The sequence below is a fragment of the Chenopodium quinoa genome, unplaced genomic scaffold (assembly GCF_001683475.1).
Source record: "Chenopodium quinoa cultivar QQ74 unplaced genomic scaffold, ASM168347v1, whole genome shotgun sequence".
In the NCBI taxonomy this organism is placed as follows: domain Eukaryota; kingdom Viridiplantae; phylum Streptophyta; class Magnoliopsida; order Caryophyllales; family Amaranthaceae; genus Chenopodium; species Chenopodium quinoa.
Window position 1 is genome coordinate 1,008,456 of NW_018743574.1, and position 24,152 is coordinate 1,032,607.

The window sequence follows — 24,152 nt, forward strand, 5'->3', positions numbered from 1 at the left end:
GTTGCTTATGAATAGTAAAAACGGGAGCTTTTACACTCTTGCCCTTGATTGTAAAATCTTTCCAATTTTGCCCAAGATTGCGTTGACCGTTTTTTCTTGCATAGGTGGTTTTCCTTTAACTTGCATGGGTGGGTTTATGTGTGCTGTCGAGTCTGACTGACAGGTAAGGCTAAGGTTAATTTGTTTTTTTTTTTTTTTTAATAAGAAAAAATCCCTGTTAATTGTCCATTAGGAGTTGAATGTTTCCTTATGTTGTTGTAAGCACAGTCGTATTTGATTTGCGCTCTCAGTAATGCATGAATAGTTACATTATGATATTCGTTTCAATTAATCTGATTATGTTACCGTAATAAGGCTTAAGGTGTATTGCATGCATAGTGAGTGGGAATAGGTAACTTACTCTTGAGCTATTGTACTTCCTTGTACTGTTTTACTGTTCCCATTGCTTAGGTCGGTGATATTAGGATTATTAGCTTAGTTCATTTCTCATTTGTATATATAGAAATACCCATTTATTTGTGGTTTGTGTGGAGGATTGTGGAGTAGCTGTAGTCATTCACTTCATCTCTGTAAGTGCGATTTGTACTGTTCATTTTGTTTCCTTTTGAATTTCTCAATTTTTTTGTTTTTTTTTTTCCTCCTTGGTGTTACAGATTGGTAATTTACATTTGGTTCTTTTTTGTTTGAAAATGTCACCTTCTTTGAATTTGTTATATGAGAATTTAGCAGTTACATTTGGCTGAAAGAATTGCCTTATTGCATTGTATGTATATGATGCATAGTGAGTGGGAATAGTTATAGATTCTGGTTCTGTTTAGAGGTGTTTTGTTTTGTTACTTCTGTGCTTCTTGCTTCTTATATAAATTACAGATGTTAGTTTTGGGTGTGTATCGTTAGTCGTGCATGACTGCTTTTTGTTACTCTTGAGTAGCAGATGTATTTTATCAGTTAGTTAGTTTGTTTCTTGTATATTTTTAAAATTAGAGATATGCTTGCATAATATGTTCGTGATGAAATGCAGCTGTGCTTGCGTGGTTAATATTTAATGCTTATTTGTATGTTGCCTTTTAGCTTTTTGTTCTGTTTTTTTTTTTTTTTAACTTTTTCTCTTCTTTTTTGGTTTTTTTTCCCTTTTTTTTTTCGGGGTGTGGGGGGGGGGGGGTTGTTTTTGTTTCTTGGTGGGTTTTTCAGGCACGTTGGAAACATTGTGGATCTTCTTGTCAGTGTTGGGGACTTGTCGTTTTCCAGGTGGTGTGCTCCTTAATGCATATGTTCTTACATTTCTATAATGCTTACTTGCTTTTGAATTGAAATATGTATGTCTTTATTTGTGTTGTTTGTTACACTGTTGGTATTCTGGCTTAAATACTTTATGTTCTGTTGCTTGGAAGGTATTACAGTTGCCTTTTATTCTTTTTTGATGGGTTATGTGTTGTTTGGGTATTCAAGATTACTTCTTAGATGAGAGTAGGCCTTTCTTTTTTGAGTATATAGGCCTTTCTTTCTTGAGTATATATAGAAATTGGATGAGAAAAGTACATAGAGCCAAAAATGGTTTATAGTTGTTCTATGTCATGTTTTCAGGGTGGTTCAAGTAAAACAATGGTACATAGCTTATCCTGTCTATTATAGTCTCTAAAAAAAGGATGTTGAGTTGTTTTCGGGTCCACGTGCCTTGGATGTAGTGTCCAGCATGGTGTTGGTATTTGTTTACATGTCCTTGGGGGGAATGTCTGCTGTTGTGATGATGCAGTGATTGTATGTCTAAATATGGGTGTTGCCATTACAGGTTATGGCTGCAAGACCCAGTAAGGTTTACATTCCTTTTGAGCCTCTTTTGCAAAAGATAACTGCTTGGCTGCAGTTCCCTGCACCAGTTTATGGTTTCATTGATAGTGCTAGGAATAATGCCTGGGTCAAGTTGTTCGGCCAAATAGTCGATCACGTTTAACGCTCTTTGGTGGTGATGCAACTACAGTCCAGGAATCCCGTGACAGGGCAGCCCATAAGGCTGTGAAAAAACTGATATTTCTTTATGGTGTTAAGGTATCTGACTTCACATATGATCAGCTTAGGCTCCATGAATTGTGTTTGAAGCTGTTTAGGAACAAATGTGCTGAATTATTACAAGATAAAGGGAAATCTCCTAAGCCAGTTACAGGGGAGAGCTCTGGACATGGCTTGGGTGTGGACAATGTGCATGTATCCATTGATTATGCACAAGTGTTGGTGATCGTTGTGCGGAAAACTGGTGCATCTGTAACAACAATTGAAACAACTTGGGTAGAGGGTCATGGCTTTGTCTCATGGGTTATGATTAGCTGTCCCCGAAGTAATAGTGGAATGGAATGCATTTTTAGTGAGTTTTGTGCTTCAGCAAGCGTTGCTGAGCAAAGAGTTTCGAAGAAGGCGGTGTTTTACTTGGCCTGTAAGTATAACCTTGAGATAGTTGATGCTAACTATGGAGCTACAGCGAAGATGAGTAGAGAGTGCTACTTGCTAAGAGAGAAGTACTTAATTCTAAAGGCACATCTTCACCGATTGGAACATGCTCCTCCACAAGCTCCTACTACATCGCCCGTAGTTCATGAGGAAAATGTATCCCCAGTTGATGAAGCTGCCCCTGTCCCGGTTAGGAGCACTCTGCCAGTTACTCCAGCTAAGCGTAAGAAACTACTGCAAGTGGCTCATGAACAAGAATTAGAGGCAAGCACCTCGGGACAGGCAGTATCTGGTTTGCTGGAATTAGGGCAGTTGTTTTGTGGTTCTGAGTCGACTTAGTTAGTTATGTTTAGCTGTAGGTGATGATGCTTTTTGTGTCCTTTTGTTGTGTATGTTTAAAACCAGCTGATGATTCCCTTTGATTTGTATCATATTTTGTATAGAAAGTGTTGTTAGGGTATTGGGACTGTTGGTTTGTTCCTGATGTTGTTAGTATGGAGGCAGAGTGCTGCTCCTATGTTTGTATTGTAAGGTAATTAGAGCAGCATATATAGAATTGCTGCTTCTTTTGTTGTAAGGAAACTATGGTTTTAAGTGTCTATGTAGTAATTCTCTATATGTAATGAATTGTTATATTTAAAATTATATACTATTAGTGTTAGTTGTGATTAATATGTTGGATCATGTATGTTGATTAACAGTAATGTGTTGCTCTTGTTTAATACTTGTTGAATAACTTGTGATCTACAAATGAAATTAAATGCATATTATTGTTCTTGGGATGCAGATTCCAAGCATATATATTATGATGCAAAATATCAGTGTCCCTATTATTGCATCTGGAAGTTAGCAGAAACTGGTGGTGTCTTTATTTATGGGTATTACTGCCTTCATATTTACATAGTGATATGAATTGTATTGTGAATTTGAATGCAATTAGGTTTCATTAGTGCACTTATCAATATGTACATGTAGCGCTTTTTACTATTTAAGTAAATAAACGTATTTTGAACTTCGTAGATCGTCAGTATGGTATTCCGTGTTTATCACGTAAAAGTTATGACAGAATGAAAAAGGCTTCCCAACAGGCATCTCAGTTAGCTAAACATAGGTATATTTTTACACATTGCTGCCAATTGTATATAAGGCCTTTTTTGGAGTAGGGTGTGAGTTGAATATTAAACTGAATTTGTTTCATGGTCAATTACAAGTGAACAACAAGCCGGACAATCTTCTGTGTCACGCGTTTCAAGACGAAATCGATTACTGAATGGATCCATGGAAGTGCAATCTGATAGGTATGCTCATATATTGACGGGGATTAATTTTCTGAATTTGTGATATTTTTAATGTGCATAGGTTTGTGTGCAGAATACAGTCACATTGTGTGCCTATTACGTCTGGCAATGAAACAGCCCAGGCATCATTAAGGTACTTATCAGTATTTTTAATGTACATATACGTTGGTTGTGTTTTGAACCCACATGACTGATTCATTTGGTTTCTGTTGCCATACTTTCATTGAATTCAGTAAGCAGCACGGACCAAATAAGCTATCACGATCACGTGTAACTAAAAAAAAGCGTAGTCTTGATGAAATGGCGCAGATACAACCAAAGAGGTAGATGGTCTTTAAACCGGTGTTGTAGGTTTTTTGAATGATACTGGTTGTAATGTTGTTTGCTTCCTATGTAGTAGGTCAGTGCACAAGAAAAGGAAATCTCAACCAAAACCCAAGCCACAGCGTAGGTTGCTGAGAAGCTACTTTTCATAGAAATATGTATTTGTCGTTGCTGTGTTATTTGAGGATGGTTTGTTTATTCATATGTATGCAATTTGTGTTCATGCAGTCATTCCTGCTGCTATGTCTGGTCAGCCACTTTCAATTGCACCTCTGAAATTACCGTCTCCTGCATGGTGTGTGAAATGTGGTGCAAAGATGTTTGCTTTTGAAACTCTGAATTTCTGTTGTGGTGATGGAGATATCAAAATTGCAACAAATGAATACCCTTCAGAACTTAAGCGATTGTTCACCTCAAAGGATGAAGATGCAGTTCACTTCCGAACTTATGCTAGGCTTTATAATAACTTATTTGCATTTAGTTCTTTAGAAGGGAAGTTTGATGCAGGAACATATAAAGGCATATATGTATTTAAGATGCATGGGCAGATGTATCATTTTGTTCCAAATTTATTGCCTGATAATGGTGCCCCTAGATATTTGCAGCTGTACTTTTATGATGGACAGAATGAGGGTAAAAATAGACTAAAATGTTTTACAGAAGTGAGGCAAGAAGTGATTGATATTCTAATGCGTGTGTCTCAGCAGAATCCATATGCAGTGTTCTTTCGGTCTCTTAAGGAAAGGCAACTCACTGTAGACACAAAGATTGTCCTGAATCAGAGTACAGTGCTAGATCAGCGTGTCTACAACGCTCCTGCTGTGGATGATGTTGCTGTAATATGGCCAGAAGATGCATCATCCAGTCAGAGCTCAAGTCCTCATATCTTAGTTTATGGAAAAGGTGAAGAGTCTCATAGGATATATCATAACTATGGTTGTTATGATCCATTGCAATATCCTTTATTATTCCCTCGTGGAGAATGCGGTTGGACTCAAGGTTTAAAGAATCAGTCTCATGGAACTGCAAGACAAACTGTTTCATTGCCAGATCCTATAATGTCCTGTGCTGTGCACAGTGCTGAGGATTTGCTGGATGAAGAGGATAAGAGTAAGTTTGCTCTATAGAAGCCTAAATGTAGTACAGGTTTTATGTAATTGTGTCCTGTTTAGTTAATGGGTGATGAATAACTGTGAATGGTTTTATTATGCAGGAGCATCTAAGAAGAACACTAGAGCAGATAAGTTCATGTCTGCAAGGGAGTACTACGCCTACAAGTTGCAGATTCGCCCTGAAAACCTGTTGCTGAGAGCTGGTAGATGTTTTCAGCAATATATAGTTGACATGTATGTCAAGATTGAAAACACTCGTCTGGATTATTTTCGAAATAATCAACAGAGTATACGGGCTGAATTATATCAGGGTATCTTAGATTCATTAGACTATGGAGAGACTGTTGCTCATAATGTAGGGCGTAGGGTAATCTTACCCCCAACATTTATTGGAGGACCTCGAGATATGAAGAAATGGTACCTCAATGCCATGGCTCTGGTGCAACGATATGGAAAACCTGATTTCTTTGTAACTATTACTTGTAATGCTAACTGGCCTGAAATAAAGGCTGAATTAGCTCCTGGTGAAACAGCACAGGATCGTCCTGATTTAGTAGCCAGGATTTTCAGAGCCAAATTATTACTTTTAAAGAAGGAAATAATGGATAAAAAAATCTTTGGTGAAGTTTCTGCAATGGTGTACGTAGTTGAGTTCCAAAAAAGAGGGCTACCACATGCTCATTTCTTAATCATATTGAAATCAGAGTGGAAAATGAAATGTCCTGTTGATTATGATAAGTTTGTGTGCGCTGAGATACCATCTGTGGGTAATAATAGTCTACGTAAAACTGTTTTGGCACATATGATGCATGGTCCTTGTGGTGTATCAAATCCAGAGTGTCCATGTATGCGTAACAAGGCTGGTACATTGGTCTGTAAAAATAAATATCCTAAACAGTTTTCTGATGAAACTACTAATAATAAAGATGGTTATCCTATCTACAGGAGGCGTGATACTGGAGAAATGGTTAAGATACGTGGCACATATCTTGATAACCAGTGGGTTATTCCATATAATCCTTACCTTTCAGCACTGTTTGATTGCCATTTAAATGTTGAGGTCTGCTCTACGATTAAAGCAGTGAAGTACCTATATAAGTATGTATATAAGGGCCATGATAGAGTGTCATTCAATATAGTGCCTGGAGAGGATACTTCTGTTGATGAAATCAAGCAGTTCCAGTCAGGAAGATGGGTATCACCTTGCGAAGCTGCCTGGAGAATATTTAGTTTTGATTTATTTGAGATGCATCCTCCAGTTCTACCATTGCAAGTACATTTGCCAAATGCACAAACTGTGCATTTGCATCCACATGAGAGATTACAAGCTGTTGTTGCTAATTCTAAACGGTCACGTACTCAGCTGACTGAATTTTTTGCAGTCAATGCAGCCATTGAAGGAGGTACAGGGCACCTGTATGGTGAATTTTGTGAACATTACAGATGGGAAGCAAGTAGTAAACAATGGAAGGAACGAGTTTTAGATAGATTTTCTGTTGGTCGGTTGGCATTTGTATATCCTGCAGAAGGGGAGCGTTTTTTTCTTACGCCTACTGCTACTGAATGTCAGAAGTCCCACTTCATTTGAGGATCTTTGAACTGTGAATGGCCATGTATACCCGACTTTTCATGATGCAGCCTTGAAATTAGGTTTAATAGAAAATGATGATATTGTAGACTTAACATTGTCCGAGGCTTCAGAGGTGCAAATGCCTGATGCTTTACGCCGATTATTTGCTACAGTGCTTATGTTTTGTCAGACAGCTGATCCATCTGCTTTATGGCTTAAGTTTTACCCCTTTTTGTCCGAGGATTTCAGTCATAAATATGCTAACAATGTGTTAAAGATTCATCAGTTAACTGTGCAATCTATTGAGGGATACCTTGAAGCTATGGGAAAATCATTGTCAGCGTTTGGTTTAGAGCATTTAAACGCTCAGGATGATGTTGAGTTTAGGAGAACAAAGGATATTATTGATGCTCTTGATGCTCCTATCCCAGAAGAATGCCTTTCATGTCGGTCTAGGCTCAATTCTGAACAAAATGCTGCATTTTCATGTATTTTGCAATATGTCATTGAAGGGAAACCAGGAGCTTTTTTTATTGATGGTCCAGGAGGGACTGGTAAAACATTTTTATACAATGCTTTATATGCAGAGGTTAGACTCATGAACAAGATCGTTTTGCCAACAGCAACATCGGGTATTGCTGCAGCAAATATACCTTCAGGGCGCACAGCCCATTCAAGGTTTAAAATTCCACTTGATAGTGATGCTTCATTGGCTTGTGATGTTCCTAAACAAGGTAGTCTGGCAGCATTATTGAAGGAAACTACATTGATAATCTGGGATGAAGCTTCGATGGCTAAAAAACATAATATTGAATCTTTGGATTTACTACTGCAAGATATATGTGATAATAAAACTATGTTTGGAGGTAAAGTTGTTGTGTTTGGAGGTGATTTTAGGCAAGTGTTGCCAGTTGTACCTCACAGGTCAATGAAAGAGGCAGTAGAGACCAGTATTGTGACTTCGTATTTATGGCCTAAATTCATCAAATACAGGTTGGTAGAAAATATAAGAGCTCAAAACGATTTATCTTACTCTAAATTCTTACTAGCCTTGGGTAATGGTGAGCTGCAAGATTCAGAATCTGCTTATATACATTTACCAGCTCAGGTTGCACAGTTTTGTGACAATGAAGAGGATTTAGCTTCTGAACTGCTACGAACGACGTTCCCTGAAATGATGCAGGGTAATCTTTCTGCTGACTGTTTTATCAATCGGGCAATCTTCTGGTGCCTTGCCTACATATGTAATTATATACTGCTGCACTGTAAATGCAAGTGGAATTAAGCGCTGTGAGCATCTAAGAAGCTTGATTATTTAAAAATGTCTATGAAAAAATTGTCTCCTTGTATGTCAGTGCAGAGTATTTGAACTTCCCTTGGGAATTTGTTAACATTCAGAGTTTCAAATTATATATGCTCATCTATGTATTCCATTCATCATTGCTAATGTAAGTTCTAGCTGTAAACAAGTGCTCTGTATAGGGTTCTCCCATTTAGAGCTATGATTAACAAACGCACTTAATGGCTACATGTATAGGTTAGCATTTGAATTACAGGATAATTTCGGTTTAAATATGAGCCAATTCATCTCTCATTCGAAACTGCTCATATAGATCTGTCCAGCCTAGCGAACCTGATTTACATGTAACAAGGATACCTGTTATAAGCCCATTTAACTATTTATGCAGGTGATCCAGAAAACTGCAACGCCTTATATAATACACTAATACTTCCTTACATTATTTAGTACAGGAATATGAAAACTGCAGCATAAGTTTCTTACATAAATAAACTAGCCAGTTGCTTCTTGACCAAGAGCACCAATCACTAAAAAAGCAAGGTTTTATACCTTGCAAGAAATACGAAGTACTTATATTAGCAGTTGCTCAACTACCTAGGGTAACAAATTATTATTAGGGCTGCAGCAAGTTAACATGCAAAACAAAGCAGATTATGGAAAAAGCTATCGTGGCCCAAGCAATACTTCAAATAAAAGTGGATATCCTGGTCGATAAACCACTAAAGCACCTAAACCGATCACAACACTTGCATGTTCATATAATTAGGTCACGCCATTGCATAAGGTGCATGATATGATCCTGCCTCTTTCTTGAACCACATGTAACTCAACACACCATTGATCCCTTCTATGACGCAAGAGAACGACCGTACACGGATCCGCTGTCCAAAAATGCATTGTAGCAAACTCTATGGGAACAATCTATCGCAGGAAGAACAAATCATAAGATTAGCTGATTAGCCATTTATCAATAACTTTACTTGTATTTAATCACAGTGCATATAAATATACATGTAGACTGTCAAATTAGAAACTTACTGTAACTCCTTGGTGAATACAGTGAGCATTGAAGATATAAGTAAATGATGCCTCTGGGAGTTCTTGTTGCATTAGCCTCAAATGAATTTCCATTTCTGCATCATTTAATGGAAGCCTTCTACGAGTAACTATTGTCTGTGTTACTGGAATCCCTAATTGGGTTTTATCATGACCATGGCAAGAGAAAATTTGAGTATGAAATGTGCGTTCACCTTTATAATACATTATCAAGGTGTCTCCAACCTCAATATCATTATCAGAGATGAATTCTTTCCAGCCTCCTTCGACATACATTCCAGTAATCATATTCCCACATTTAGTTCTTCTAATAACAATATCCCATGATGGACCATCACAACCTCGCAAGATATTACCTATTCCACACTGATTCCATAGTATATGATAAAAAAAAACAGGAATCTCCTGCATCATACCAGCCATCTAACAAGTTAGAAAGAAAAGCATCTAGATATAAATCAGTGTTAATAGGAATAGGTGCTAATACATACTGCCAAGTCCTTATTATCTTCTTCGATTTTTAGTATCCACTTCATGATGGCATCATCATAAGCCTTCAAACACAAAAAGAAAGTTGTTAGATTGTTTATTTTAAACGGATAAACTAAGATTGGTGTAACATACGCATACCATCTTTACGAAAGATAAGTTTTTAATTAGAATGCTAGATAATATGCTTTCTCAAATACCCGTCTATTCTTTATATATAGAATGTATGATAAGATTTATTCATAAGTTTTAATCAATAATTGAAATAGAGAGATTTGGGACCAAACCCTCATAAATTAAAACCTTTCACGTCTAGGGCGAAGGCAACTTCGAATATGGCTAGGTGTATCAAGATCTTGTGAATGCGGAATTTTGTATGAAAAAGCAAGAAAGAAAGAATGCTAAAAGATTAGGTGTATCAAGATCTTGTGAATGCGGAATTTTGTATGAAAAAGCAAGAAAGAAAGAATGCTAAAAGATTAACGTTATTGAGAATTGATGAAAGAAAGATGATGAATAAAGAGAATTGGATGAATTAGATGAATGATGAAGACTAAGGAAAATTGGTGAATGTTGGTGATTATTGATTGTAGATAAATCAAAACGAATTTTATTAAAACTTAAGAATAAAAGAAGTGGTGAATGATAGATGATAATCCGTCCTCCAAAACGGAGTTTTTGATACTATATTTATAGAGAAAATCAGCCAAAAAAGATAATTTATCAAAACAGAGTCTGAAGATCACATAAACAACTTGGCGCCAGGACCAGTGGCTAGCGCCAGGCGCCAATGGCTGGCGTCTGGCGCCAATCCTGGTTCCAGGCGCCAAGGCCTGGGGTTGGACGCCAAACCGGCTTTTAACACGTTTTCGAAAATCTGATAAAATTCCCGTACTGGAAGATAAAATAATATAATTCCAGTCGAAAATGCTATTCGATCTAATTAAAACTCTAAAGAATCCTAATTGAATTAAGAATGATAAGACCTTCTAGAATGTTCTAGAAGACCAAAACCATTCCTAATTACATTAGGAATGATAAATCATATTAGGCCCTCCTCTAGATCATTGGGCCGTAATTAAAACTCAAACCGGGCCCAGTTTAGTAAATTGGTCATAACTTCCTCAATATTCATCGGAATTGGGCTTATAATATATCATTGGAAAGGTCTTTGCAAGCCTCATCCAACTACACCACTATTGGACCCATATCATGGACCAACTAAACTGGATTGACTGTTTTCTTAAATTATCTGTTGTCAAAATATTTGTTTGTTTGTCCATACACAAATGAGACAAACAAAAATAATGTAACACGCTAACATTAGTACATAATTGAAAGTTAAACTAAACAATGCCGATTGTTTGAGTAGATTGTTTAAATTAGACCTGGCCTCAAAATCTCAAATATTTTAGCTATGGAAATTATGTAGGAAGACTGACCAGTTGTGCATCCAGGACTGAGATAAGGGTTACCCTGGTAACCTGGTTTACAGCTGCAACGGTACCCGGTATCAGTGCCGCCATAAACATCGGTGCAGGCGGTATTCTCCATGCAAGCATAACTGGACCTGGACCGATTCTGCTGAGCTTATCGGCACGTCTCATTAACACCAACATACCAATCCAGCACCACCGGAACATTCTCAGTTGTTCTATTGATAAACTCTGCGTTGCTACCATAAAGATCAGCCACGTTAAAGGTGTATTTGTCTACCTCGGCTTAGAAAGCAGCGCTACAGTAAAACACATCATTATTGGTGGTGTTTCCAACCTCGACCATAGGTTGTTCTATGATCATTACAATTTTCAGTCCTTTGTTTGGGATCTCCGATTGGCAGCAACCGTTCCCCAAACACGACGTATCATTCTGCTTAAGTATGTCCTCGGGACTGTAACAGCTAGTTACACAGCCACCCAAGTGGCCAAGTGTTAGTGTGGTTGATGCAACCATCATAGCCAAGTCATCATCGCAACCAATACCGATGAACTTGTTTGCAGTATCCGATACCACTAGCGGTAAGTTTGCTAGATTTATATGCTGTTCTTGGTTATTCATTATTGATTCTTCTACTACCTCCCGTGGTTGGTAGCATCTTGTGGCCAATTTATTCCTGATTCGCATCTGCCCGGTTTGGGATATATCTATGATCTCCAGGCGAGTATCATTATTGTCGAACAAGTATGGTTGTGGGGGATCGAAGGAGGTGTCACAATGTATGTTGTAGGGCGTACTAAGGGAACAACTTTTCTCTGAGTCGATGCCAAATGGGTACGGAATAGTTACCTTTCCGCACCCGGGTTTGGCTATGGGAATGCTGGCAAAGCGCATGGCAAAAAATGTATACCATAGCCTTATGAAGAAAGAGAAGGGAGATAAAGGTCGGACAATTTCCATCATTTTTAGCTTTAGATGTCACTTATGCTGGCAAAGCTATAAGTAGTTTTTAATATCACTAAACGATTTTTCAACTGAAGCACGCAAGTTGGGATAATTGAGATTATTGAATCAATTTGTTGATGCAGCTAGTATATAAGTGGCCTAATTAAGCTTGACATTTAGGTCGGACTTGGTTGCACAATAGTCCAACATTCGTTTTGTCCACTCAATATCAAGCAAGTTGCTGTGTTTTCTGTATTTGACGTGATCATCAGCTCGTTTACACATTGAGGAAATATTTTATGATGTTTGTGTGTGTGTTTTGAAGGGAATTGGGGGGCGACGTTTTCCACTTTTGTTTTGGAATAGAATGTCATGTCCCTGCAACTGTGGACTTTGGCTCATTCTAACTTCCACACAACAAACATTGACCTTTGTTTTTTGTTTTTCAATTACTACCTTTTCCTGGCCTTTTCATGTATGATTTTCTTTTTTTTTTTCTTTTTTTTTTTTTTTTGTTCTGAAGAAACAAATACTCCATTCGTATACATCATTTTTTTTGTACCACTCATAAGATTGCTCGTATCCATTAAATTTGTTTTTGCAAGTATTTTTATTAGAAAGTAATGTATATATGTAAATCAATTTTTATTTCTATTTTTTTTATAACATTTTGTGGTTGTATGTGAGCTATTAATTTAGGGGGGGGGGAAATATATATCATTAACTGAATCAAACTTGATGGGATATTGATATTGCTTGGTATATATGAGACAATTTTAGTGAGATTGATGAGGTATTTAAAACATGATGTAATTAATTAATGAGTAAGTTTTGCATCCGACAATGTAACACATGTATCATGCAAATGTGCTAGATGTTTGTTACTTTATATTATTTTTTTGTCCCATTTGACTTTTCACGAGAGTCTTCTTCTTTTTTTCTCTGCATCTTTGTCATCTTTAAAAATTGCCTAAAATTCCGTGTTTTTGCAAATGCTGCAATAATTAGATTTTGATATTGTGGACAAACGCAATACTTAGATTTTGTCAAGCACCTGGGCCTGGGTTCATTCAAACCTTGGGCTGTGCCTTGGGCTGAACATGAGAAGAATTCATCTGCCCATTGGGCTAGCAATGATAGTCAACTGATTTATTGACTTTTAATTTTGAATTAGATAAGGTCACCGGCATAAGTGATGAATCCTAAAAAAAAAATTGTTTTTAAAGTACCCACTAACAAGTTTTATTTTTTTATGAATCAATCTATTTTAATAATGCAATTACAAATTTAAAAGGCACTATCATTAGCCATGAACTATTTAAAAATGCATGCCACAATTATAAAGAGGAGTCAACAACAGCAATTGCACTAGCTGTTTCAGTTTGGTTTGAGAAACAGCTCAAAATACTGAACTACTCTCTCACTACTCAGATAGAGATATCAACATACAGGCCGGATTCATGGGAGTTTGGTCATCAAAACCTCGGGCCGAAGGCGACGTACGTAGCCAAGAGAGTGACAATGGTAGCGCTAGATTCTGTAAGTTTAATTTGTTCTTTTCCGCATGCAGATTTCTTATCCCATAATCAGTGTGAATGCAATCAGAATTAGTTTTATTTGATTTGGAATTTGACTTTCAACTACATGTATTGTTTTGCTGCTTCACTAGTCTCAACCATCAATTTTTTCTTAACTTAGTACTCAAAATTAAACGATCTCATTCTAGCTTATTATCCAGTTATTACATACAGACATATGTATCAAATTTTTATGAACCTAAGAAAGAAGAATTTGATGTCATGTTCAATAATATAAATTTGCGAAATTAATTCTTTGTTAAAATGTACATTATTGATTCCTTATAAAGTCAAAGGCAATTAATCAATTAACCAATGGAGAGGATCGGGAAGGCATCACAAATCCATTAATTTCACGTTTCATCAATAATGCATGTAGTAGTTAATATTTTTATGCATCGTTATTGACTTGATTAACCAGGAGAATGAATTATGCCGGAAAAGAAATTTCTTACAAGTTCTAAGAAACGAAATAATGTTAAATTATGCCGGAAAATACATAAATAAAAATATGTATTAATTACCTATGCTCCTTTTGTTTTCTATGCTTTTCCAACACTAAAAAAAAATAATAATAAAAATAAAAAAAAATAATGTGAATTAAAGATTCTAAATTTACCAATAAAAATAAAATAGATCATGTAGTTAGTGATACTTATACGTAAATACCCATTTAAATTAAAATGGTTATTAAAAGTTGATTTTTTTTTTTTTTTTTTTTTTTTTGAAAACTTGTTAAAAGTTGATTGAATGCTGAGAATTAGATTGAAGTAGCTAGATAGGTGTTTAGTGAAACTAACTATTAAATAAATACTCAAACAATGCAAAAATTACATGAAAAAATATGGGGAATATTTTCCTTGACTTTCTCATTGATTGAACGTATCAATATATACACATTACAAGCATTCCTCTAGGCTATAATCTAGGAGAGGAATAAGGAAACTAACTCCAACAGAGGAGAGGAATAAGGAAACAAGTACAACAGAATATATTTACATATATATCTCTTAACATTACATATAATTCTAATGTATCAACTAATATGATCGACAAGACTATAATAGGTACCTTAGCTTTGTGTAGCACTTCTAACTGTTCCAAGTTCGAATTAATAAGCTTGTCAAATAGTGTATGCAATGTCTTGGTCAATTTTAAATATGAAGTATATGCTATATTTGATTTTTTCAAATCACAACTCCAGATCGACGCCCAAGAGGGCGAGTGGAGAACAAGTTGAAGGATCTTGGAGGTTACTTGCCATTATACAAAGCCGTGGTTAAAGGTGAGTGGAATGAAGCCAGGAAATTTTTGGACGACGATCCTGAGGCATTGACAGCTAAGATCACCATAGCCTCAGAAACAGTACTCCACATCGCGGTTGGCACTGGGAAAGATCTTGAATTTGTGGATAAACTGATAAAGAGGATGTCCCCTGAAGATTTGGCACTCACTGATCAAAATGGGGAGACTGCCCTTTCAGTAGCTGCAGTGGTTGGCAACATTCGAGCAGCTAAATTATTGGTTAGCAAAAATCCCGATTTGCCTAATATTTCAGGCAAATCAGGCTTGCCTATTCATAGGGCAGCACAGTATGGCCAAGAAACAATGACCCGGTATTTGTTGGATGTTACTAGAGATGACATTGAGTCGAGTCCTTTTGCAGGCGAATCTGGTGGTAAACTCCTCATTGACATTATTACTGCTGAATTTTTTGGTGAGTTCATCAAATAATATTGAAATTTCTTTGATTATTTACTGTCAGTCCACATATACAAGTATAAAAGGTTTAATGTTTTGTAATATGCTTAATTATGAAATGTTGGGACAATTTAACAAGTATTTTCATTTGAGCAAGAGTATTTAACAAATAACAATGCCCATAAAATTCTATGGATGAGTTGAAAATGATTTTTAATTATTTGATCTTTATGAGTTTAATCAGGCATTGCTCTGTATTTGGTTGGACGGTACCCGGAGATGGCCACAGCTGAGGTACATGGTGTAGGTTCACCCTTGTCTGTGCTAGCCAGAAAGTCTAATGCTTTCCCCAGTGGTGCTGTTTCACGTTGGCATTTACTATTCGATTATCATGGTATACATGCTATTCTATTCAAATTTTAGCCTTACTGTTAACAACATATTCTAGATTCATTTTCCAACTATTAGAATATTTCAGAAATAATTAGCAACAGAGTATTCTTAATTAAATAGCTATTTACATAATTTTATGTATGTATTAATATTAAGCACTGCTATTTTGTTGTTGTTGCAGTTAAATTTCTTCAACAAATCCAACAAAGAGCACAAATGCAACATAACGCACTTGAGCTAGTAAAAAGCTTGTGTACGGAGATACTAGAGTTAGATGATGCCAAAGCCTTCTCTTTACTTCAACAACCACTTCTGATCGCCGCGAGGTTAGGCACTCATGAAATCATAGAAGAGATTGTAGAGGCATTTCCCCCAGCAATTTGGGCTTCAGATGAGGAGAATCACAACGTTTTTCAGTTAGCTGTCTTACATCGCCGAGAAAATGTTTTCAATCTTATATATCAAATGAGTGATTACAAGCATCTAATTACAAGATATATAGATCACCCACATGATAATAACATATTACATTTGGCCGGTCAATTACCATCTTCAGACCGGCTTAACCTTGTCTCAGGCCCAGCTTTACAAGTTCAACGAGAGTTGCAATGGTTTAAGGTTTGCTTGCTGATTCTTCTACCACTTTAGTTCCAGTATTTTACTGAATTGGTACAACAAAAGGCACAAAAGCTAATCATAATTATAATGCATATTTGTATATGTTTTTAGGAAGTGAAGAAGTTTGTGCAACCGGGTCAAAAAGAGGCGATAAATAAAGATGGAAAAACCCCATGGATGGTCTTCAGGGAGGCACACCAACAACTGATGAAAGACGGGGAAGCATGGATGAAGACTACAGCACAATCATGTACAGTTGCCGCGACACTGATTGCAACAGTAGCGTTCAATGCAGGACTACATATACCTGGAGGTAATAACAACCAAGACGGCCAACCCCTATATTCTTACAAACCTGCCTTTGGTGCATTTGCTGTGGCAGACGCGATTTCCCTTTTCTCTTCAGTCACTTCCATCCTTATGTTTCTGTCAATCCTAACATCACGTTACTCAGAAGATGACTTCAGAATTGCACTGCCAAGAGGGTTGGTTGTTGGATTGAGCATGCTTTTTATTTCCATATTAAGCATGATGATAGCCTTCAGCTCAGCAATCTACCTTGTGTTCGGTCTTGAGAGGGCTAGGACCGTGATTCCTGTGGGTTCGGTTCTTGTGCTGCCAGTCACCTTGTATGTGTTATTGCCCCCTCTATATCAAATAATTTTCAAGTCCAAAATTATTGGTCCTGGCATTTTTGGCAAGCAAAGCACCCGCATACTTCACTAAGTAATTCCATACCATTTAGTTAATGTTGCATCACCAAGCTAAGAATGGAAAGTGCCAAACCTTGTGATCTAATATATCTTGTAATTTTAACGTTCATATTTGTCATACCGTATTTGTAAATTTTTTTGAAAATTTTGATATTATGAAGTAATCTAAAATGATTCTAACATATTACATATGAAAACATTATTCGTCCTTTTTAAATTGCATTCGTTGAGATTTTTATGCTTGTCAATACACATTTTATATCATTAACATCTTTAATTACACGTTGGTGGTTATTATAAAAAATTAATTCTGTAAATATATATATCGAGATAAATCTAACAAGATCCTACATGACTACGGTTATCATAGTTTATAGATCACAAAATACAATAAGGAGTGTATGAATAGCGCAAAATTTCAAAAATTGCGATTACAAAAATAAAGGAGGAACTGTAAATTAGGAAATACAGTCAAATTTTTAAAGTTTAGCCAAATGAATAGTGGGTGGGAAGACCAAAGAAAAACGTATTATACATAGTACAATTTTTTTTTTTTTTTGAAGCAAATACATAGTACAATTTTCTTTACTAACACATATCACTATTATAAATTTATAATACTCTTCCTATGTCTTTGGAATTATCTACCCGTTATGTAGTTATATACTCACACTTACTATAATTCTTATTGGAGAACATCTTGGGAAGTCTTCTTATTAGTCTTGACTTTCACTGAGATATAAAAAAGTCAACTCTTCCTTAATCAATTAAGATTCTCAATCATAGGGTATTCACACAGCTATCTCCATGTTTTTTCTCACAATTCCAACTATGAAGGTCATGCTTATTGGATCCAGCTAGCTTCTGGGTGAGACAAAGTAAACATCCAGCTAGTTAGAGAGAATTTCAACTAGGAATTCGTCTTAGATTTTCGCTATTGATTTGATTGTATATTTGTATATGTAGTGTAATAATGTCCTAAAAGTAAAAATTGGACGGCCTTAATAATATCGGCACGACCCAAAGAGTAAGAGTTGTGAATCGTGAGGGTGGGCTGGTGGAGATGGCTGAATCCGCGGTGTCCTTTGCTGCAGAACACATCGATACTCTGATTCTTGAAGATTCCAAGGCTTTATATGATGTGGAATCTGAAGCAAAAAACCTGCACAAAGAGCTGAGGAAATTGGAGGAGTTCCTTGATTCAGTAAGAAACAAGGAACCGAGAAACATTGAGCAGGTTCGGTCCTCACTGGCTGATCTTGGAAGGATTGCTTATAATGCTGAGGATGTTGTGGATACGTTTGTATCCGAAACAGAAGGCAAGGTATTTAGAAGCCTGATGCCACGCGGTCTCTTCAAGTCCTCTCGGGTTCAACAGGCCTCCAACAAGATCCAGATGCTCCTAGAGGAGATGAAAGAGGTAAAGACCAAGTTGAAAGATCAGTATGATCATGAGCGTGGTGAAGGATCGTCGAATACCCCAAAGAAGAAGTTGAGGGAGGCACAAGTCCATGGTGCTCTGGCATTCCAGCAGGCTCATCTCCAAGCTGACAATGAATTTGTCGTTGGCATTGATGATGATGTGAATAGGCTGATTAAGTTATTAGTCGGGAAATTGGATGAGCATGCCCAGAGTCGCAGTCAGGCTAGCTCGGAGCCAGTTGATGTGCTTGCCATTGTAGGAATGGGTGGTTCTGGCAAAACTACTATTGCTAGGAACATTTACAAACACCAGAAGATCAGTAAGCATTTCAAGAAACAGGCATGGGTACCGCTCTCTAAAGAATGGGAGTGGAACTCATATCATGAGAAAGTGCTAATGTCCGAACTTCTTAGACAATTGGGAGGCAGTGGAACTGGAAATAAACTCCTTGGAGGCGTTGCTTCCACAATAATTTCTGGTCATCAAAATCAACCAAACGATGAGTCCACTGAAGTCTTTAAGTTGACCAAATCACGGCTCCAATATCTACTGAGCAACGAAAAATGCCTAGTAGTGTTGGACGATGTATGGCACTGGGAATATTTCCAGAAGATCCTCCACAACTTGTTGATCAGTGATGAGGATGAATCTTCTAGTGTCTTTACTACCGCTGGCACCAAGATAGTAATCACTACTCGACAGCATCTGCAGCTCTCTGCAGACATCAACTTGAAATGGCAATGCCATTACACACGATTCCTCAGCGATGAGGACAGCTGGAAGCTGTTTAACGAGATGACTAAAAGCAACGAAAGAGAGCTAGCTAAGGAGCACCGGGGATTGGCTATGGAGATGCTAGGGACATGCAAAGGTCTGCCATTAGCTATAGTGGCATTAGGCAGACTCCTTAAGCTAAAGGACACTATCCAAGAATGGGAAAGGGTGTTTTCCCGCTTAGACAGCGAAGAGGGCATGCATCTATACAGGCCAGTAAATGATATCTTGGCCTTAAGCTATGATGAGCTGCCATATTACTTAAAGCCATGCTTTTTATACTTGGGACTCCTAGCAGAAGATTCCACCATCTCTGCAGGGTCACTGAAGAGAATGTGGATTGCTGAAGGATTTGTTAAACGGCAAACAAAAATCAACGAAACGCCTGAAGATGCTGCAAATCGACTCTTGCAGGAACTAGTAGAGCACACAATGGTTCAAGTTGTGACCAAAACTTATGCTGGAAAAGTCAAGACTCTTCGGGTTCATGATATAATGAGGGACCTTTGTATCCTGAAAGCCCATGAGCTAGACTTCCTCACCATTTTTGCTTCAGATGCTGATCAAGGCACCGGGACTCATTCATCACGCCGAGCTGCAATCGACTTCAGGTATGTATACATTTTTCTGCCTTTCTTTTCCACCTCGGGTCATATATGGTAATTAAACAATAACTAGAGATAACGAAGTAGTGGTGACTGGTGAACCCCAAAAAGGAGTAAGGAAGGAGATCCTAATCGAATTTCTCAAGCAATCTAAAAGGTATTTTTACATTAAGAATTGTAACAAATAAAATGTGCATTGCCAATAACTTCAGATTAATTACTGCATCATTTCTACTTCTTTACAAGCTTCATGACCAATTTATGGGATCGCATACGGTTTCATGATCAAATAAACTAGATATGTTATGGGCATTGAAGTTCATACAATGCAAGATATTAGATGTATAATTTTGACCGTTTCACACTAGTTTACTGTGGTTCATTTAAAAAATCACCTCTTAAGATTATTACCATCAACAACAAAAGTCACTCAATCTCACAGTAAGTAATCATTGTGAGACTTCCTCATACAAAATTTTGTGTTGAAGTTATTGCAGTTATTTGCAATATTATAAGTACACAAGTATACAAAGTCTCTGAACTAGTCAATTCAGAAGCATTTGCTTACGAACCAGGAAATTTCGAGGAAATAGCACACTAAAAGGAATGACCTTAGTTGCCTGCATTATTTTACTGTTGTTTGCTAGTCCATTGTGAAAATTAGTCTGTTAGGCTGTATAAATAATTATGGAATGTGTACGCATTAGATTCTCGCCCCTCAATTCTAAATAAGTACAAGTGACTATAGAAGATTAATTAGTATCTGATTTTAATAGTTTAACATAGTACTTATTTATTTCTACTTGCACAATTAGTCTACATCATAAGATATATCCTGATGATGACAGGTTGTACGAGTTGTCTGACTTTTTCAATTCTTATCTTCGTGATTTCTATTACCTCTTAAAATGTGACCATAAACTATAAAAACAAATAATAAGTAAATAAATAATAAAACTAATACTTCATACAATCACACATCATTTATACAGTTACCTTAATCAAACTTACAGGAGGCTGAGACACTTCTGATTTAACACTGCAATAAGTGCAGTGGACACTTTACGATGTTCTTACATTGCTTCCCTTCTCCATGCACCTGCCAGTCCTGCACAAATATATTCAAGACTTTGTTATTGTTCACAATTCCTTCAAATATTATAAGTTCTATAATATACAGGATATTCTATGACTGAAACTAATTTATTTATGTACATATGTCCATGCAGCAAATGTTCCAAACCACTTTCAGCAGATAACTCTCATCTTAGATCATTGCTGCTTTTTGCACAATCCAGTGCTGGTGTTGGAGTTGGCAAACATGTTAGTAGAGTGAGCCAGCAAGGTAAATTGGACCTGGCCTTAGTATGCGAAAAGTTCAAATTGCTAAGGGTCTTGGATATCATTGGAGTTAAAGCCTTGGATAGCACCATGCCAAAAGAAATAGGCAACTTGATTCACTTAAGGTATCTAAGGGTAAGATCAACAAACATACGAGAACTCCCCAAGTCTATTGGGAAATTGCGGAAGTTGTTGACCTTAGATTATTGGGATATATCAGCTCATAATAATGAAGTAATAATACCTAATGTCTTGTCAAAGTTGGAGTGTCTTCGACATCTTTTCCTTCCGGGTGATTCAACAAGTAACACATTGGAGGACTTGAAGTTGGATACTCTCGAGGAGCTACAAACGTTATGGGGTGTAAAAGGAGGAAATTGGATACTAAAAGAAATTAAAAACTTGAGCTCCAATCTTAAAAAGCTATGTATACAAGGGATATCAAGTCTTGAACAATTAGAGGCAGTGTTCAACTGCCCTGTGATCAAGACATATGATCATCTCTATGCCTTGGCTTTGGATTGGTATGGGCAGTATAGCTTCTCATTGGAGTTGCCTCTAAAAGCGTTGTCTTCAAAGGAGAACCTGAAAAAACTCAAGTTGATGGGAAGAGCACCAGATAGGTCAAACCCAATTAAGTTTCCCTCTAGCCTTGGAAAAATAGAACTGCACTTCACTCAGCTTGAGGAGGAGGAAACTATGGATGCTTTAGGAAAGCTGCGTAACTTAAAGTTCCTACGATTAGCCAAGGACTCGTACATAGGGAGTGAATGGATTTGTAAGGAAGACTCGTTCCCAGCACTTGAGGAATTGAAATTATCTAATTTGCCGAAGTTAAAAATATGGGATATGAAAAGGAGGACAATGCAATGTCTTAAAAAGATGTTAATATCCTCTTGTGCTGGTCTAGAAAGAATGCCAAAAGAAGTGAAGTTCATAAGTACTATTGAAACCTTGGAGATAGCACGCATGCCAACTGAATTCAACAGTAGATTCAGAAAGGCTAAATCATGGGATTCAACTAGTATTGGAGGCGAAGATTTCCACATAGTTCAGCACATCCCTAACATTAGAATTCGAGATTCATGTGCCCCATTGTTGTTCTAGCTCATACCCCAACAAGTAAGTTTCATGGAATAAAAGTTTCTCTTTGGAAAAAAAATACAGATTTCTGGTATAATCAATCATATTGCTAATATTGAGTTCAAATGTACTAAGTTGAAACAAAGTAAAACCACAAAAAGGAAACAACATTCACAGTACAGGGGGTGGCCAAAGCCTATGCCGGCCATCCCCTGGCCCTGGTGTTGTCCCTGCAGCTAGTAATAGTTGCAACCAAGAGTATCTGGTCTTTGTCACTTCCTCTGTCTCAAAAAAATTTGCAATACTTTGACCAAAAAGCTCTCATATTATTAGTCAAAGTGTTGCAATTTTTTTTGAAATGGAGGAAATATATTACGATCTTCATTGATACAGAACATCATTTTAAAACATAACAATCATTGGAGAAACAAGTCAGAACTGCAAAGTTTAGGTATTTTGAAATGTTTTACTCAATTTTACATAGAAACACAATGAATATATTGCTAATTCACATTATTTGAATCTGACATTATCCCTTATCACTGACTGACAATGTTCTGTTTCAGGAAGTAAAGAACTAGAGATTCTGGAGCATTAAGAATTTATGAGACAGCTACTTGTCATGCAGAATGTTGGACAATTGGAGGGCAAACTATTTCAACTCATTTGATAGGAGGTAAAATTGAGGTGACTAATGGTAATGAATTGATACATAATTTGGCAAGGAAAGTCTCTGACAATGCTCATGGTAATACAACTCCACCTGTAGCTGTGAAATAATCTTCATAACTTCTCATTACCTCTAAAAGTGGTACAGTAGGAAGTGACGGATTAAAAAAAATATATATATCTTCCTATTTCCTACAGCCAGAGTTGCATTACCATGGACATTTACATAGAATTTTCCTCACCAAATTACATACAATTTCATTACCATTTCCTGCCGCCTACAAGAAGAACCATAAGCTACTAATGAAGTTAAGTAATGTTCCTCCTGAGTCCTAACTGAAAAAACTAGATCGGAAGGACTTCATGAGTTCTTGCATGGGTACTACTCATGCAGATCGAATGGGATTCATTGAAAGAAAATTTGAGAAATGTTCATGGCTACCATTCAACCGTTGAATTGAAGAAAATTGACTATAGTATCAGCATGATTGGCTAGTTCATCTTATCGATAACAAATTTCAAATTGGAAGTATTCAGTCTTATACATACATCCTCTTAGTTTGAATTTTAATTTTGGCGTATTTACGTATTTAATTTTAAGGAAGCCAAGTCTTCTGCGATAATAGTTGTGTTGTTTTTTATTTATTTTTTTATTTTAAAGCTCCTAAGTTACTTGGGTTGTAAATAGGTTTGTAACTTTGTAAGACATGTCAAGTTTGTCCAGTTTGATTAATAAAGATGAAAGTTTTGAATGTATCATCTGTTAAAGACCCCTTTTCAAGGTGCTTAACTATATCCTCATTCAATTGCTCATACTGCATGCTCACTGCATAATCCTCCTCATAGGCTATTAAGCCTTTTTTTTTGTGCTACAAGTCCATAAAATTTCACCCTACCCTAGAATTGAAAGAGTAAGCCCATAAACTTATATGTTAGTCATTTTCACTCCTTTTCATCAACGTTTGACAATTTACATATGAATTTTTCTCTGTAACATAATTAATGATCTAAGTTCATAATCAGAAATTGTGGAACATTATATTATGAAAGGGATAACATATTACTTCCTTCACTTACATAAAGTTACAATACTTGACTTTTATGTTCATTAATACACAAATCTGACAATTAACATCTTTAATTATCTAATTTTGTAGTAAAAAAAATTAAAAGGAGATGAGTCAGTAGACTTTTCCTCCATGTGTAGATTTTGTACATGTGACTACACTATATATATTACGAGTGATTATTAGAGTAATAGTACATATTCTAATATCTTAAT

General features: G+C 36.6%; 3 protein-coding genes across 4 annotated transcripts; all 3 read left to right on the forward strand.

Moving 5' to 3' along the window:
- Window positions 1-1,551: 1,551 nt before the first annotated feature.
- On the forward strand, window positions 1,552-8,031 carry LOC110681740. Its single transcript, XM_021857867.1, has 11 exons — window positions 1,552-1,605; window positions 1,790-1,945; window positions 2,047-2,764; window positions 3,463-3,553; window positions 3,654-3,740; window positions 3,814-3,873; window positions 3,974-4,063; window positions 4,141-4,187; window positions 4,293-5,174; window positions 5,278-6,741; window positions 6,815-8,031. Exons 1-11 carry the CDS (start codon window positions 1,552-1,554, stop codon window positions 8,029-8,031), a joined length of 4,866 nt encoding a protein of 1,621 aa, XP_021713559.1.
- A 5,336-nt stretch (window positions 8,032-13,367) lies between these two features.
- LOC110681866 (ankyrin repeat-containing protein ITN1-like) lies at window positions 13,368-17,318 on the forward strand. Its single transcript, XM_021858012.1, has 5 exons — window positions 13,368-13,512; window positions 14,755-15,267; window positions 15,496-15,645; window positions 15,826-16,262; window positions 16,374-17,318. The coding sequence occupies exons 1-5, from the start codon at window positions 13,434-13,436 to the stop codon at window positions 16,986-16,988; spliced, it is 1,794 nt and encodes a 597-aa protein (XP_021713704.1). The 5' UTR covers window positions 13,368-13,433; the 3' UTR covers window positions 16,989-17,318.
- Window positions 17,319-17,400: 82 nt separating this feature from the next.
- LOC110681863 (probable disease resistance protein At1g58602) lies at window positions 17,401-23,914 on the forward strand. 2 transcript variants are annotated; one of them, XM_021858009.1, is made up of 3 exons: window positions 17,401-19,783; window positions 21,007-22,240; window positions 22,768-23,914. In XM_021858009.1, exons 1-2 carry the CDS (start codon window positions 18,039-18,041, stop codon window positions 22,223-22,225), a joined length of 2,964 nt encoding a protein of 987 aa, XP_021713701.1. In that variant the 5' UTR covers window positions 17,401-18,038; the 3' UTR covers window positions 22,226-22,240; window positions 22,768-23,914. The 2 variants fall into 2 exon arrangements, with proteins under 2 accessions (XP_021713701.1, XP_021713702.1); XM_021858010.1 differs by lacking the exon at window positions 22,768-23,914 and having other exon boundaries at window positions 21,007-22,246.
- The last annotated feature ends 238 nt before the right edge of the window (window positions 23,915-24,152 follow it).